The sequence below is a fragment of the Poecilia mexicana genome, unplaced genomic scaffold, assembly GCF_051168715.1.
Source record: "Poecilia mexicana isolate PSO_F unplaced genomic scaffold, ASM5116871v1 scaffold_17, whole genome shotgun sequence".
In the NCBI taxonomy this organism is placed as follows: Eukaryota; Metazoa; Chordata; class Actinopteri; order Cyprinodontiformes; family Poeciliidae; genus Poecilia; species Poecilia mexicana.
In genome coordinates this window covers 19,621,554-19,637,453 of record NW_028263386.1, presented here as the reverse complement: position 1 = coordinate 19,637,453, position 15,900 = coordinate 19,621,554, and the positions used below count along the sequence as shown (strand labels likewise).

The following is a 15,900-nucleotide window of genomic DNA, read 5'->3' as shown; positions in this document are numbered from 1 at the left end:
CAGGCTTAGAAAGCACTTTCATAGCTAACAGGATAATGCCTGTATTGTCATCAAGCTAAACAGAGATGTGTCTTTTTTTTTTTTTTACCCTTATTGCCATTTAGAGATTAAGGAGGTGTTTTTTCTCTCAACTTGGATAGATTTGTTAAAAAATATACCAGGTGATTAATGCTCGAGATTTTTAGAGTAAGAAAAGAAGAACTTTAAAAAGCAGCAGCAGGGATTTATTGATGGAGGAGTCCCTACCAGGTTTATTTATGTAGCACTAAAAAACCCCCCACAAGGGTAGAAAATGAAAGTTTAGAGTTACAGATGAGATGAAGAGGAAGCGTAAAGAAGAAGAAGAAAAAGATCATTTTCCTCTAAGATATCCGATGTGATTTCATATCGCATTTCTTTGGCTGGTGCAGAATGAGAGATCACACAGCTCGGTTAAAGCTTGTCCTCCAACGCTGAGATCAGTTTACCTCTAACTACATTTTCTTCAGCTGAGTTTCTGCAGTTTGCTCACAAACACAGACTCCCGATTCTGAATATTTTTCTTCCCTTTTCTTTCTTTTTTTTTTTTTTAATTTTCGTTTTCTGTCCCGACACTTTGACGTCTCCATCGGTCTACTTGGACGCTTCCCTTCCACGACCTTCCCGTTTTGTTTGTTCCTGCTCCAAATTTTAGACGCAGCCGACTGAGAGAAACCAGCGTCTTTTGCCACCTTGACGATGACGTTTTCTAATCCCCTCCATTGTTTCGGCTGACAGGCCTCTTGTTGGGACCATGTTTCCCGTCAATCAGCCGGCAGCAGCTCCTGGTGGTCTGCAAGCACTCTTTTAAATCCAGACTCATTTGCATGGACTTTGCAGGCATTTGTTTCAGAAATTCAAATTTGAGGCTAATTCCAACATGAGATCGTAACACCTTGTTCTTATTTACAACAGTGACATTTTACTTCATTTTGTTCTATTTGGTTTGCAGGATTATGTTTTCAGTGCGAATGATTACTAATGATGCGTCACATATGAATGATGTTGGATCTTTCTAAAACTGAGCTGTGATACATGTAACGGACTATTAAAAAACAGAGGGCTGTTTTAATAGATTTGAATAAATCTGGATCTCCCACAACTCGTCTCTATTAAGCTTTATAGTTTGAACTGCAGTCATATTCATAACTCAGCACAAACAGAAAGATGTCGGATAGCTTACGAAGGCAAGTTAGAGTCATAGCTTACCTTTTCTAATTTCCCTGTTGGTCGAGTTAAATGGAAAATAACATTTCATCCCGTCATTCCTTGTTGGCGTAGCCGTCTTGATATCCTCCACCGAAATGTGAAGCAGCAAACATTACAGTGGCGTCACTGTTTTTGCAGCTTTTTCTGTTTATTCAGGGACATCTGCAGCACTGGTGATGGAGAACATGCATTCAAGATCAAAATTATTAATACCCCTCACAGTTTTAGCCTTAAAACAATCATTTCATGTATTTCTTTGGACTAACATCCAATATTAATGTCTTGGAGTGCCTCAGTCAGAAAGCAGACTTGAGCTAAACATTAGGGTGATGGCAGGGAGGCCTTCCAATCTGTAGATTATTTATTTAATTTATTTATTTATTTATTTTTCTACTGATGCTCCTTTTCCGTTAACTTATTACCTTTTGCAAGATGTCTGTCCCATTCCTGTCAGAAACAAACCTCATGGTTGGCAATAATTCAACTATCTGACCAGGGAATAAAAAACTGTGACTTTATTCAGAAAGTTGGATTTGATGTGCTGGGCAGCGTGATAAAACGTTTCAACTTTCAGGGAAGTTAGATTTGACTTTCTTCTCATATGAATATAACTACTTAGACCCTCTAGCTTCCACTTTAGCTATAATAAAACTTCACAGCTAGAGTTTTCCTCACAAATGTAGCAGAGTTAATTAGATCCAGTCAGCGGTACAGCAGAGAAGTTGATGATCCTTTTCTTTTGTGTTCAGGTTCACAAGTAAGAGGCAGCTGCAGTAGAGCCTCTAAACTTACTATGAATGTTGTTTCCATATATATATAAACATCTGAAAAAACTCACGTGTGTTCTCCTCTGAGCAAAAGAAACCTAAAAAGCCTTTCTTCTGTCTGAACTCCCCTCCCGCCCCCTTTTAAACCTGCACCTTTGTCGGCTTTTATTTCTCTTCCGGTGTTCCCCTCAGGTTAGTTTTTACATCCATCATTACAAAGAGATGCTGCTCATGCCATTTTTTGCCCTCACTCCCATTATCATTTTCCACAGACTATAAATCGGGCTCTTCACCACTCTGTGCTGCATCTCATTACAGGCGTCGTGTCACATTGCGTTCCCATATGACTCGTTGTTCCCGCTGCAGCGGATCAGGGAGTCTCGGTTCATATTCATAGAAAGACGTGTGATCGGAGCAGAAGTTCATCCCAGAATTCACCCTGATGTCTCTCAGGTTTGAAGGGATTCTTTTTGAGAGGTTAAGGAAGGTAAAAAAAAAACAACAACAAAAAAACAAGTTACTGGTTTGATTTTCAGCACAGAGGACCTGCAAAAAAAGAGAAAGGTTTTCCTCTCTTCTTTTTATTTGCATTAGAGTATTTTGTTACTTTCTTGTATATTAGTCCAGCTAAAAAAAAAAATGGAGAAATGTTTACCTGTTCTTTGAAAATTGCTATTATGAAACGATTAAACTCTGACTAAACTAGTTCAGCAACTAAATGCATCATAAATAGAAGCTTGCTTAATGTATCAGAAACTGCATGACTGTCTTTTTCTGAACTCCTGGTCGAACTGCGATATGAAGCCCTTCCGCTCTGAAAGCGTAATGACGCAGACGCAAATGACCCAGCGGCTGATGATCCACGGTTTGTCGCTTTATTGCCTTTTCTCACTTAAGGATAAACTTATAGAATCAAACGCGATGGAATCAGAGTCATTAAGCGGGGTTCGGTTTTTGCCTTGATTTGTTTTTGGCATTTCCCTGGAAGTTATTTAGCCCAGCAAATTAGAGTTATTGTGCAATACGAGGCCATTATGAACATCTGAAGGCAGCTGATGATTAATGAAGAGCTTTTATTCAGTTTGCCATTTATAGAGCAACGCCGTCAGCTCAAGCTGGAACTGTACGCACAAACACTTTGCAGAACTCGGGTTGAAACAGTTAAGACCGGGGATGAACTCAGCTGGGAGTTTGTGGCCAATTCCCGATTATGGATTTTGTGACGCTCTGACTTGCTGGAAGAAATTTAAAGTTATTTTGAATTTCTCCTTTATTAATAACAGGATACTTCCCCCTCTCCTCCCTTTTCGCATTCATTTAAACTAGAACTCATCAGCAATAAAAGATTTATAGTAAAATATGGTTTTAGCCTGAATTTCCTAATAAATAAATAAATAATTTATTTATAAATTTATAATAAATAAATCGCACCTGAAAACATATTCGATTATTATACACGCCATCCAGAAACGGGTAACATTTTTAGTTTCCAGCTAGCCAATCACTGGTCGGGGCAGATTAAGTGTAAAACATCTGATTACAATCAAATTGCCTCCTCCTGTGTTTCAGATCTGGTGTATCCCTAATGAAGAAGGGTAATAAATAGGCTGTAAACCTCTTAAATTTCAAATTACACAATGCTTAGCAGACAAATAATATGTAAATGACCCAAAAGTTACGCTGGGATTCCTCGGGGTCTCCACAGGCAGGACTAATGAGGTGCATTAAATGAAATCTCTGAAGGTAAACCTGATGAGTCTCGAACTTCTGGAGCTCCTTTGATTTTAAGTTTCTATTTTAGGAGGCAGGAGTTACAGCTTGTGAATCTTTTCATTTTCAGTCTGCTTCTCTCTGGTAATATTTTTACATTTTCAGTGTTCTCTCCAGAGAGAGGGAGAGTAGAGTAAAAAGCCGGAGACACACACACACACACACACACACACACACACACCCCCACACACACACACACACACACACACACACACACACACACACACACACACACACACACACACACAGAAGACACTGGCTCCCTCCTGATAGCAGTCACACTGCTGTCTGCTTAGACCGCCTCTACATAACAGAAACTACGCTGAAGAGCCTCCAAGCACACTCAAATTAATTGGATTTGCTGTTAAATTGCTTCTTTTGACAAGTACACACACGCACACACGCATGCACACATACAAATACCCTTGCAGTTAGCTCGCTGTGATTAAAAAAATGTTGTAGCGTCTCTAGCAGCAAATGGAAGTTCCCAGCTCCAGTCTACTGCAGTTTAATAAGTCTCCTGCACTCACACACGGGCTTCCAGCTACAAATCAGGACAAGAAATTGGCTTTTCTTTCTCCAAAAGAGGTAATTAGCCACTTATGCCTGAACTAAAATAAGCCTTGCAGAAACTGTATCCCCAACATTCAGCTGTCTTTGTCAGTTTTCAACGAGTTTTGTTGCAACAATTAATTTTTTTTTTTTTTTTTTCCAGTATATTTGGTTTGGATTCAGTCGTCCCTATAGCTTATTTGTGAAGAGATACTTTTACGTGAAGCAAATTGTCTGCATTATGTTACCCTGCTGGAACAGAAAGGGGCACTAATCACGAGCAGGTGTCGGTAAACACTCTGTTCCTCGCTGGTCTCTGGCCAGCAAGGCACTAAAGCCAGCTTAGCATCTCTGGTCTATTTGGAGTCTGCTTTGTTCTTCAGCAGCTTTCAGAGCGAGAACACAGCAAAGTCCCACTGCATGCTGTTCTTACTGCGTAAAATAACGCTCATTAAGCATTATAATTCAGCTTTATGTGTGAAGCATGATGGTTTTTATTTTAGACCAAACTTAACGCATCAGGTCCTGTCACATCCTGTTACCTGCACCGATCAGGCATAAGATTATGACCACCGACAGCTGCGTTTACTACCCTGTCGTCATATCGCCTGGTGTGAGGCATGTTAGTCAACAAGTGAACATTTGTCCATCATTTGATAAACAGGCAAGTGTAAGGATTTGAATGAGGTTGAAAATGTGATTTATAGATTTCAGCATCTAGCATCTCCAAAACTCCAGCTTTGGTTGTGTTGATCCCCAAACTGAGGGAACTTTTTTTTTTTCTTTTTTTTTTTTTTAAATCAACATTTGAATCAAAAATCAGCAGCAGATGCATATTTCTCCACTATACTGACAGAACAAAAAATCATATAAAAAATGCTGCTCTTTATTTCCATATTTTTAGTAAATAAGCAGTCACACTCTGAAATATAGTGAAAAGTTTGTATTGGGATTTTATTTCAAAGCTGGATAAAATCAGGCGATTTTTTTTATAAGAATGATCATGTTTTACTGTTTGTGTTTCTTTAAAAACTTTTTTCATCAAGTATGAAATGCTGAGATCGTGCACCTTTGCAGATGAAAGAATTTCTTTTGCATTTTCTCGTTAATGAGATGAAATACTTTTTTTATTTTTCTCTTAAGGCAGTTGGTTCAGCAAAAACAATTTGACTGCGTTCCCATCGTGAGCGAAATTGAACGCACCACACATGGCCACGGTAGCAAATCTTTTATTTATCAGTAGCTTCGTCTATAGTTTTGATTTAAATGTGGTTTCCAGGATGAAAGCATTGTCCTGAGTCAAACAGAGGGTAAAGCAGACAAAAACTACCGACTGTCCACAAGTTGTGCCTTTTCTAAGCTTTAATGTGACAGTGACAGTGCAAGGACACACGTTCATGATGGGTGGATTATGTGTTGTGACTCTGAATGTGTGTGTGGAGGGTGGGCTGTCTTTCATCCAGTGGGTTTAACCTTGAGCACATGCATGCAGAGAGCGCTGCAGCTTCAGGGGCGGGCGGTAGAGGACGGCCAGAGCTACAACAGGTGACGGCACCGTGTGCGTGTCCTCAATGAGAGCGGCGGGGACCGACGGGCCGTCTCTGCTCCAGCGTCCTTTTTAAAGCGGGCTTTGAGTTTGTAAGACACAGATGTCCTCTCAGAGGAGATCCACACACTGTCTCCTTTTTTCTTTTAACTCTGTAAACAAATATGGTGCTGAGAAAGAGAAGCAGTTCAGAATAACCACTTTAGTCTGGTTTCAAGTAAATCTGTTGAAATAAACATGTTTAGAGTTTAGACATAAACAGTGATCGTTTCTATGACTGATTTCTCTTTTCATAAGTGTTGTAAATGTCCGTATATCATCCTAAGATAGTGGTGAGGTGGGGTTTTATTTTTGATACAAATCAGTGAAACCTTTTTAAGTATCTATATTCTGGTCTCACATTTATTATTAGCAAACCTATTTTTTTAGCTCTTAAGATCTACTTTAGACCTTTAAGCATCTTAAATGGCCAAGAAACGAACAAAAACTTTAAAAGGTTGTCAGCTGTCAGATTTGCCATATGGTTTGCATCTGGTTTCCACTTATTTTCATCGTAAATGTTCATCAAATATACTAGGTTCGCCATTATAGCACTTTACAACAATATTCAAATCCTTGAGCTTTTTTTCTCATTTCTAATTGTGTCACATTAGAATCAGAGTTTATTTATTTTACAGGGATTTCACACGATAGACCAACACAATCCAAATCCCTGTGTTCAACGTCTTGGAGTAAATATTTTTGTGCTGCTGCCTTTTGCCACGGTTACAACAGTGAGATTTTTGAAGGATGTTTCCACCAGCTTTACTTTTTTTTTTTTATCTTCGGATTTCTGAAAATGTCAAAATTTGCACCGAAAAATAAAGATAGAGCCCTAAATAACCAACGTAGCAAAACAAAAACACTTACACTTTAAATATTTTCATAACTTTGACCATTTCCTTCCACTTTACCGTAATCTACTACTTTGTGTCGGTCTCGAACGAAATTATTTATTCTCTGGCTGTGACAAAGTATAATCCTTCACGGGGAGTGAATCATTTTTATCCGTATCTGCATACTAGACCATATTTCAGCCAGTTTCTCATGATGCAGCATCCTGTCTCCTCTGTTAATGTTGTGCTGCAGCCTGTAGCATCTGTTACCTCACTAACAATTCCTCTGAAACGGCGGTGAGGGGAAAAAAAAAAAACCCAACAACATTGGTCTGCTTATGTTTTCAGTGTGGCGCGCTAATGATCCAGTTGCGCATAAGCTCAGGAGTCATTAGCAACATGTGCCATTAAGTAATGCATGTAAATAATTATAGAGCCGCTGTGTTGGTCTTCCGTTCACTCGGCGAGTATGAAGGTACGCTGTAGATGTTTGAAAAGACAATTTAACGTAGCTTCCTCTAACCCTTTCTGTTCTCCGCTCTCCTCAGCGGAGCCCCTGCCGCTCATGGACCTGTGTCGACGTGCGGCCCGCCTGGCGTTGGGTCGGGAACGGCTCAAGGAAATTGAGAGCCTCCCTCTGCCCCAGTCCCTCAAAAATTACCTCCAGTACCAGTGACTGACACCGGCAGATCCAACTGGGACAACAAGGACAAGGAGCAGGCCACCAGAGATTCTGCAGATGGACGATGAAAGGGTGAACTTGAGGTCGCACAGAGGGGATGATTGATTGAAGAACATCCACACCGGAGCACCGCAGCTCTCACAAATCCGTACAAGGACGGATAAGGACGAAGGCAGATGAACTGGAGGGAGAGGAGGAGAGGAAATTCAGGCTTTCCAACAATCGGACCACACCAGCTTCTTCTTTTTTTTTTTTTTTTTAATTAATTTTAGGCTGCTTTTTTGGTTTTAGACTTGAAATAAATTATTGATGACAGCGTCACATCAGTGTCTCTTTCATCCAGACTGAAAACCCATCCTCTGATGGCACAGCGCTGTTAGGTGGTGAAAGCAAACATCGCCATCTAGTGGTGAGAATAATAATAAAAAGAAAAAAAAAAACAGGAGAAAGTAAGCACACTAATCCCATCCATGGAGGCCTTTCTGACATTCACTCACTGACCATATCATTGCAGCTGATGTCTGTTCATAATCCACACTGGCACAGGTGGCCGGCGGCAGAATCAAAAATGTCCAAAAGGATTTTTAGCACTGATGTTGTATTTATGTGACTGACCCCAGGCCTGCCCATCAGCTCACACTGCAGACAGATTACATCAGCACACAATCTGGGAGGAGTGTGTACAGATCCGCACAATACATCCTTATCTGAAGAGAACGAAGCCCCTTTTCAGACATTTAATGCCGTTTACCGCACTCTTCTTAATCCTTCTTCTCAACGCTTTAAATTAAAACATTCTTAATCAACTCCTCGGCATGAGAACGTGGAGTTTGACATTGAATTATAAAACCAGAACTAGTTCTGATTTCTCACAACTGGTGACTCTTTAGTTTTTAGTTGTATTAAATATATACTTTTTAATATTAAACAGATATGATGGTTAATTTGCAGTATTGTGAAAAGTTTGCCTTAGGAAGAACCTGATCCAAGTTCGGCTATTACGTGTTAAGACTAGAATAAAACATGTTCATAGTTCCCCACATAATCATTCTGAACTAAATTAAAACTTATATCATTAACTAATTTATGTTCATTATTTTTTTCTTTTTTTTTTTTCTTTTTTACTTAATTCCATCTTTAAAATTATATAGATCATTGTCTTTAAGGGCATAAAAGCCATCTTGCAGCATTTACAAGCTGGTCTTTGCAGTCCATTTGCCTCAGTTTAATGACCTGTGCTTAGTTAAATGTATTTGAAGTTGCTTAAAAACTCAAAAATGACTCTTTGTCCAAGTTTCTTTTTTCACAGAGCGTACACTTCACATTAACAACGTCTCTATGTTACATGCTGCGCTCTGTCCATCATGTGAAAAAGATTAAGTCCAAAGTTTTCAAAAAATGTGCTGTTTTTTTTTTTTAGATGCATTCATGCACAACAGAAACAAAGGTATTTTTTAGCATCATGTCCGTGCATAACTAAATAATCTCTGTTACTCAATAAAACTTAGGCAAAGTTCAAATGAGGGCATTTTAAGCTAAATAAAATGATTTACTACCGCCCTGTGATCACTTACATGTTATCCAGTGGCATCTTCATAACGGTAAGGGAGTTTTAAACTTATGAAAAACAAAATAGCACTAAGAAAAAAAAAAATCTGTTCACTGAATTTAATTCACAATAGCACAGCTGTGGGAGAAATACTATGAAATAAGACAGAAGATCCAAGTGTTGAGGCACAACTTTTCCTCCAATATGTCTGAAAGGGGCTTCATTTCTCAATCGGTTAGAAGAAATCTACCTTTCGGTTTTGGTTAAGCTAGTCTTTCGTTTCTTTGAAAAAAATCAATCCTCACGTGACACTAACCCACTTACAACAATGTCAAATCACAACCAAAGTTATTTCGGTGGAAGCCATCGGTCGTAGAGACGCCGGCTGTTTGTAGCGCCCCGCTGTAGCTCACTTGGTAGCAAGCAGTGTGTGTGTCAGCTCTCCACGCCACTGCTTTCACTTCTTAGGAGACCAGAGTTAGACTGGACCTGTAAGAGAGGCCGTAGCAGGACCTCTGGACCCGGCAGGTGTGCTGCTGGATCCGCACAGAACATAGACGACCAGTCCACAACCACGAGACCAATCGATTTCTACTTCCTTAAAAATGGCTTGAGTCACTTTTTCCAACTTTATTTGTGTTGTTCAGTATGAAACCTTTTAAATCCGATAATGAAAGGATGGAGTTAGGGTTTATTTATCACAAGCTAGCTATGTGTGTTTGTGACATTCAGGTTGATTTTGTTAAGATGATGCTGATGATGAAGGGAGACGGAAACTCAAACTTGTTACTTCAATGCTGCTTTTATTATTATTATTATTATTATTATTATTATTATTTTATTATTATTATTTGCGATGGTTATGGTCTTATCTTCTGTTTTTACTGGTTGGAATGAGGAGAATGGGACCATTTCAAGAGTTTAGTGGAATCAATTAGAAGTATGAAATGTGAATAAAAGCCAAGTGACATTAAAACACTTCATCGCCTTTTTTCTTTCAATCCACTTCTGCTTGCAAACGATAAGCACAAACGAAGCAACGTGATTTGAAGAACTCCTCTCTAAGACGCTCATCAATATGCAAAGACAGTACCTCAGCCAGTTTGAAGCAAAGGAAACAATATATTGACCAACAGGAAGATGGAAATGGGCCTGGCGGTTCGCCGGGGGGGTTCAGACTGCTACAGCATTTTTAATTTTGCCTCGGTGAGTTTTAATCTCGTGTACATGCTAAGGGAGGGAAAACAGTGTGGCAAATTTTCCTGCCTTTTGTTTCCTGATGTTCATTTAGCAGTCTTTTACCCCCCTCCCTAGAAGGTCAACAGTTACTCAGCTTCTGATGCCGCTCCTGCTGCGGTAAATAAAACGCAGCAGGAGGAAAAATGCAAACGACTTCAATCTAACAGAATCTGATGCTTCCTCCAGCTGCAGGATCAAGACTCTTTGTTAAAACAGGAACATGTCAAGCTCACACACACACACACACACGAGCATCATTATTTCCCTGTTTTCAGCGATTGGCTCTTATTATGGCAGCATAAGACCTATTAAAATGAAACGCTGCCCAGGAGATGACAACAGACAACACTAGTGAGCTAATGGAAATTGATTTAGTCCCTAATTAGTCCCAGTTACAGAATGGTTCTTGCTATGAAGAACCATCCTGGTTCTATAAATGACTTCAATAAATGAAGTCATTTATTGACTTCATTTATAAGTCAATAAATGAAAACGTATTAGTACAGTACTGGACTTTTATATTTCAAAAGAATGCTAGAGTAAAAGTGATTCAACCATTGATTAGCTTTGTTTTAAAACGTTCAATCTTGTAGAACCATCACTGATTCAATGAATAAAAGGTTCAAGTTGGAGATATTTCACATCTACAAACCAGAAAGGTGAGTTTTAATTCGATATTAAAAAGATGATTGTTTCCACACCGTGCCACAAAGCGTTTTTTTTTCTTTCTATCAATTTTCCAGAAAATAATGAAACTACCAGACAGGTAACCATTAAGTTAAAGTCCCATGAAGACTCAACACCGACTGTTCAGGGCTTCATCAGATGAAGTCTTGCCACGCTGCTTTCTGCCCTCAGTTCTGCTGAATGTGCATTTCTACGCTTCCTGCGTCCCCAAGGAGGGAGAAATACAATCGACTAATTAGTAGCTTAATGTGGCTTTTTAACCGATAAGCACTGCATGTTCAATAATGCTGAAACGGACCTCAGAGAGCCAAGAATGCAGTTAATAGCTATTGACTTGGTTGAGCCGTTAAGCTGGTGAAAAGGGATTTTCTGTGCTTGGACATTTCTGTCTGTGGCTCGTTCCATCTTTTCTTGAAGAACCTCCTCCAAATTAAAGTTTCATTTTTTTCTTTCTTCTCTGTTTACAAGACTAAGATTTTCTAAGTGCAGATCGTTCTCTTTTCGGCATCCTTCGTTCTCATCTCTTTATGCTGTAAAACCATAGGAAATCATCAGTGCACATATTTTTAAAGGAATAGGATTAATTTTTTCAGCCACAGAGACATTTTATACCACAGTCAATGTTATCTACAGTTGTTAAAAAAAATGCTACATAAATCAAATATGACTAAAAAAAGAAGATCTGACTTTGTAATTTACGCCTTGAAATTGGACCTCCGTCTCTTTAAGAAAGTTTTGCTCTTCCCAACACTCCACCTTCTGACTTTTTAGCAAATATTTTGCCAACATTTCCCCTTTACGTATCTGAATATTCATATTTTATTTGTCTGGCTGAGTAAAAACATTGAGCAATAGTAATAAGGACAAATACACCAAATAGATCCTGATTGGTATTTATACGTAGAAACATAAACCGTTTTAATCCTGAAGAGCCAAACAGATGGGGTTGGGGGTTAGGTGAAATTATTTACCAAATAATTCAAAGTTGGCATTTTTAATAGACTTTTAATCCAACCTTTAAAGCAACTTTGCATGAACTGTCAATATTTACCAAATGACACTTCCTGACATAAACATTCATAAAGACTCCTTCGTGTTCATAACAGGCGTTGTCGCGTTTATGACAGTGTTATATTCTTATGCAATAATATTAGGTTTATTTCTGTTAAAGAAATAAACCTTTAATAGAACCTATCTGAATTTTATCTCTAATGTCGGTTTTACCCTGGCAGAGAAACGGCTTCACTTCTGACAAGAGCAAATAAAGAAACTGAATACGTAAGGTTAGAATATTCTTTACTGGCCCAAACGCTGGAACAGATGCTGTGAGATGTGTAAAAGACATCGCCTGCATCAACCTGAGTTTTCCATCAAAACAAACGTAAACATCAGAACGCTTAGCAACAGCAGCCTTGAAGGATCCAAACAGAGAACGCGCGCAGACGCCGCAGACACAGGAAGCAGAGCCGAGTAGAGTCTAAAACAATTCTTTATTGATCCATTTACAGATAGAGATAAATCCAGATAGAGATAAATCCCAACTATTTAGTTTACAAAAAGAAAAGGAACCGGATATATAAAATAACGGTCTTAAACATTTTTACAGGGTTTCGTTTCATATGTAAAAGAACCTCTTTATCCTTAATGTTTACGAAGCATATTATGACAAAGAAGACAGGGCAGTCGTTTCACAATGGTGACGCCACGAGCACAGGTGTTTTAAAGGACAGGTGGACACGCGACATGTCTGTTAGAGAGCACATACATCACAGGTGAGGAGGGGGGAACCAAGCTGCAGGTTTTTTTTCCAGCCGCTCTAGCCTCCTCGGGTTATAACTACATACTGGACACTTAATATGAATCTGTAGGGTGAATTCAGGGTGTCGTCAAAGTTGAGGATGACTCTGGTTCCATCACAGCCGGAGGGACGGAGGAAGGTCAGCGACTGCAGGACAAGAAACGGTTTTCCTCTAAAGGTTCAGGGTGGGAGTTCAAAGGGGCGCTCCACAGATTTTACAGAGGAGGGTTTGCCGTCGTCGAGCAGGGCGGCTCGGTCAGTGGTGACGTTTGTATAACGCGCTCTGTGGGTCGCCTTTCGTTTGAAACGAAATGTACGTTTTAAAAGCTGGATTTGTGGGGCTGTCGTTAGGACGCAGATGTGGATTATGGAAACCTTTCAGAGAAGGCGAACTCTGAAAAACTTTCACGTCAGCTCTTCCCTTTAAGCGTCTAAAGGATATAAACTGCTTTTGTCTCAGTGGGTGGGAGGAAAGAACCAACACTTGAATGCTTATAGTTCTGGTCAGTTTTTTTTTTTTTACATCCACTCATTATCGACATGAGTGTATTATTCGTTTGGTTGATTTATTTACGCTGCAAGACGCTAAGAGACATATATTCTAATATTTAGGGTGTGTGCACATATTTGACCTAATATCTAATTTGCCATTGAGTGTATTAGAGAAAGTTCAAAAGAAAATCAAATTAGTGCACCCAGCTTTGTAGTGTGTGTGTGTGTGTGTGTGTGTGTGTTAATAGGTGTAATCGAAGTCCAAAAGTGATATAATAGTCATGCTCATGCTGAGTGGATGTAAACTTCTGATTGACGACGTTATGAGGTTATGAGGAGATGGAGCGGGAACCTCTCAGTCAGACTGACTTACGTTTACACGTTACATTTAAAACTCATTTAAACTTAGAAAAATAAAAATCTCTTCTATCGCTGTTTCTCAGAGTTCAACCTTGCTGCAGGGTGATGCTGGGTGGTAGTAGTCATGGTGATGCCTATGATCATGAAAGTCCTGTGTAAGTTGTAGACTCACTTACATATTGCTTTTAACCAAACTAGGAAATCACAAGTTTAAAAAAAAAAAAATCGGCCTCTCTTTACCTTTCATTTTGAGGCCAGTGTTGGCCTTCAGGTCTGAGTTAAAGTAGCTTAATGCGATTAAAGACTTCCGATTCAAGATAGAAAAGCTTTTGGGATAAAAAAACAAAAAAAACAAAACATGATTAAGTTAGCTTTAAAAGCCTAGCAAAAACTAGTGGAGGGATGGCTGCTACGCATAATCTGTTGTGGCATGGACATTTTATGCAACATAGAAGAAAAGAGGAATGTTTTGTAATGAGAGATCCCATAGTGTTGACGATGCGCAGGCCGCAGAACCACAGCGCTGCTCATCCAGAAGAGGGAGGCGTGAGGCTGCAGACGGGGATGACGGACACTGAGCAACAACATCGCTACACCACAGAATATTTAGATTCAATAATCTATATCTAAAAGTTTTATGCATATATTTAACCTGTGGACATGTGTATTCATATGTTTGATCTGCAGACGATGCGGTTAAGACGTGAACACAAAAAGTAATGTAAGTAAACTTTTTTTTTTTTTTTTTTTTACATTTTGTCCTTCTTACAACCAGACATTTCGAAGGGATTCTATGTGATGAACCAGGACAAACGAGTTCACAAATGTGAAAGAGGGAAAGATAAATGAAATCCACTGCAACTCTGCCATTTCAAGAAGTGCTGCTCAATCCATCGTCTCGACATTTAAATCTGCGATATGCATAGGAAAAACTGCAAACAGGACTGGAAATGAGATTTCACCTAAATTAAGAGGCTTGGGAAGAAGAGCGTTAAAGCAGCAGCTCAGAGGCCTGTGGTAGCAGTGGAGGAGCTGCAGAGAATCAAGTCTCAGGTGGGAGAATCTGTTGATAGGCTATATATATATTCTGCGAATTTCCTGAATAGTTTTTGTTTTTTTTACATCAACATAGTGAGAATATGTTATTTATTTTCTTTTTACTTTGTTTTCTTGCAATCCACCATTAATCGCAAGTTTTGCAATTTCTGCCAAGTATCAAAATTGTGTGTGTGGAAGCAATTGTTAAAAGAAATTGATTTTTTTTAAAAATCCCCATTTTCACTTTGCCACAAGCCTACTAGATGACACAGTAAACGTGAGCTGGATGCTCTGCTCACATGTGACCAACATTGAACGTTTTGGATTAAATGCAAACATAACATTTTGCCAAGGAGAACTATCACTACACACGAGCCTGAACGCATCATCACTACCGGGGGAAACATAGAGGAGGCGGCATCATACTGTAGGGACGCTCTTATTCGTCAAAGACCGACAGGCTGATCTTTGGAAGACGGATGAAAGTTGATAGAAAACTACTTAGAGGTTGCAGAAGGTTTTAAATGTCACTCTGTGTTGGTCTATCACGTATAATCCCAGCTAAAAACATTGAGGTTTGAGTATGAATACTTTTGTAACACACTGGACTAAATTCTGGGACAAGAGACGAGTTTTATGTGTTATGAAGAAAAACTTCAGACTTGTCTGCACACACACACACACACACACACACACATACACACACACACACACACACGATTAAATGACACATGTGCTTACTTTGTGTGTTTATGGATGCTCTGCCTCACTGACGGAGGCGGGAATAATGGCAAACACTCGGATAATGACTTCCAGAACTGTGGCACTGCAGCTAACTGTATAATGTTTGACTTTGTCCAGAAGAGGGCGATATTACTTCAAAAACGACAATATGGGAGAATTTATGTATTTTTCCAGCAAAAGATTGTAATTTATTTTATCAGACAATTTATGTGTGTGTGTGTGTGTGTGTGTTGTAGATGCATAGTGTATGCATGTGTGTGTGTCTGCAGTTGAGAGAGATAAAGCCACTGTGTTTGTGTAGACGGATTCCTGTGTGTGTGCTCAGTATGTTCCACATGAACTGTCCCACTCAGGTTTCCCCTTCTGCTTCCTCCCGTTAACCTCTTGTCTTCCTTTGTTCCCCTCCTCTTCGTCTTCATCGCTGCTGTCTGATTCAACGATCGTCATGCCTCCCACCAGCTCAACGTCGTCGTCTTCATCCTCCTCCTCACATTCTTCTCCTCTCGCAGCTTCTCCCGGCGCCTGGGGTCCTCTCATGTCCTAGGCGACAAAATCCAGATCTCACATCCATAGC

General features: G+C 39.5%; 2 protein-coding genes across 4 annotated transcripts in view; one reads left to right on the top strand and one right to left on the bottom strand.

Annotated features, from left to right (window-relative positions):
• The window catches only part of LOC106920196 (SPRY domain-containing SOCS box protein 4-like), a 69,410-nt gene extending 59,466 nt beyond the window's left edge, over window positions 1-9,944 (top strand). For all 3 annotated transcript variants that reach the window (XM_014991062.2, XM_014991061.2, XM_014991064.2), the window contains one exon: window positions 7,286-9,944. In XM_014991062.2, the coding sequence (XP_014846548.1) occupies window positions 7,286-7,413 (128 nt within the window). In that variant the 3' untranslated portion in view covers window positions 7,414-9,944. The remainder of the gene's footprint in view (window positions 1-7,285) is intronic.
• Window positions 9,945-12,365: 2,421 nt separating this feature from the next.
• Window positions 12,366-15,900, bottom strand: part of clstn2a (calsyntenin 2a) — a 156,565-nt gene continuing 153,030 nt past the window's right edge. The window contains exon 18 of the mRNA XM_014991066.2: window positions 12,366-15,866. Coding sequence (XP_014846552.1) covers window positions 15,648-15,866 — 219 coding nt within the window. The 3' untranslated portion in view covers window positions 12,366-15,647. The remainder of the gene's footprint in view (window positions 15,867-15,900) is intronic.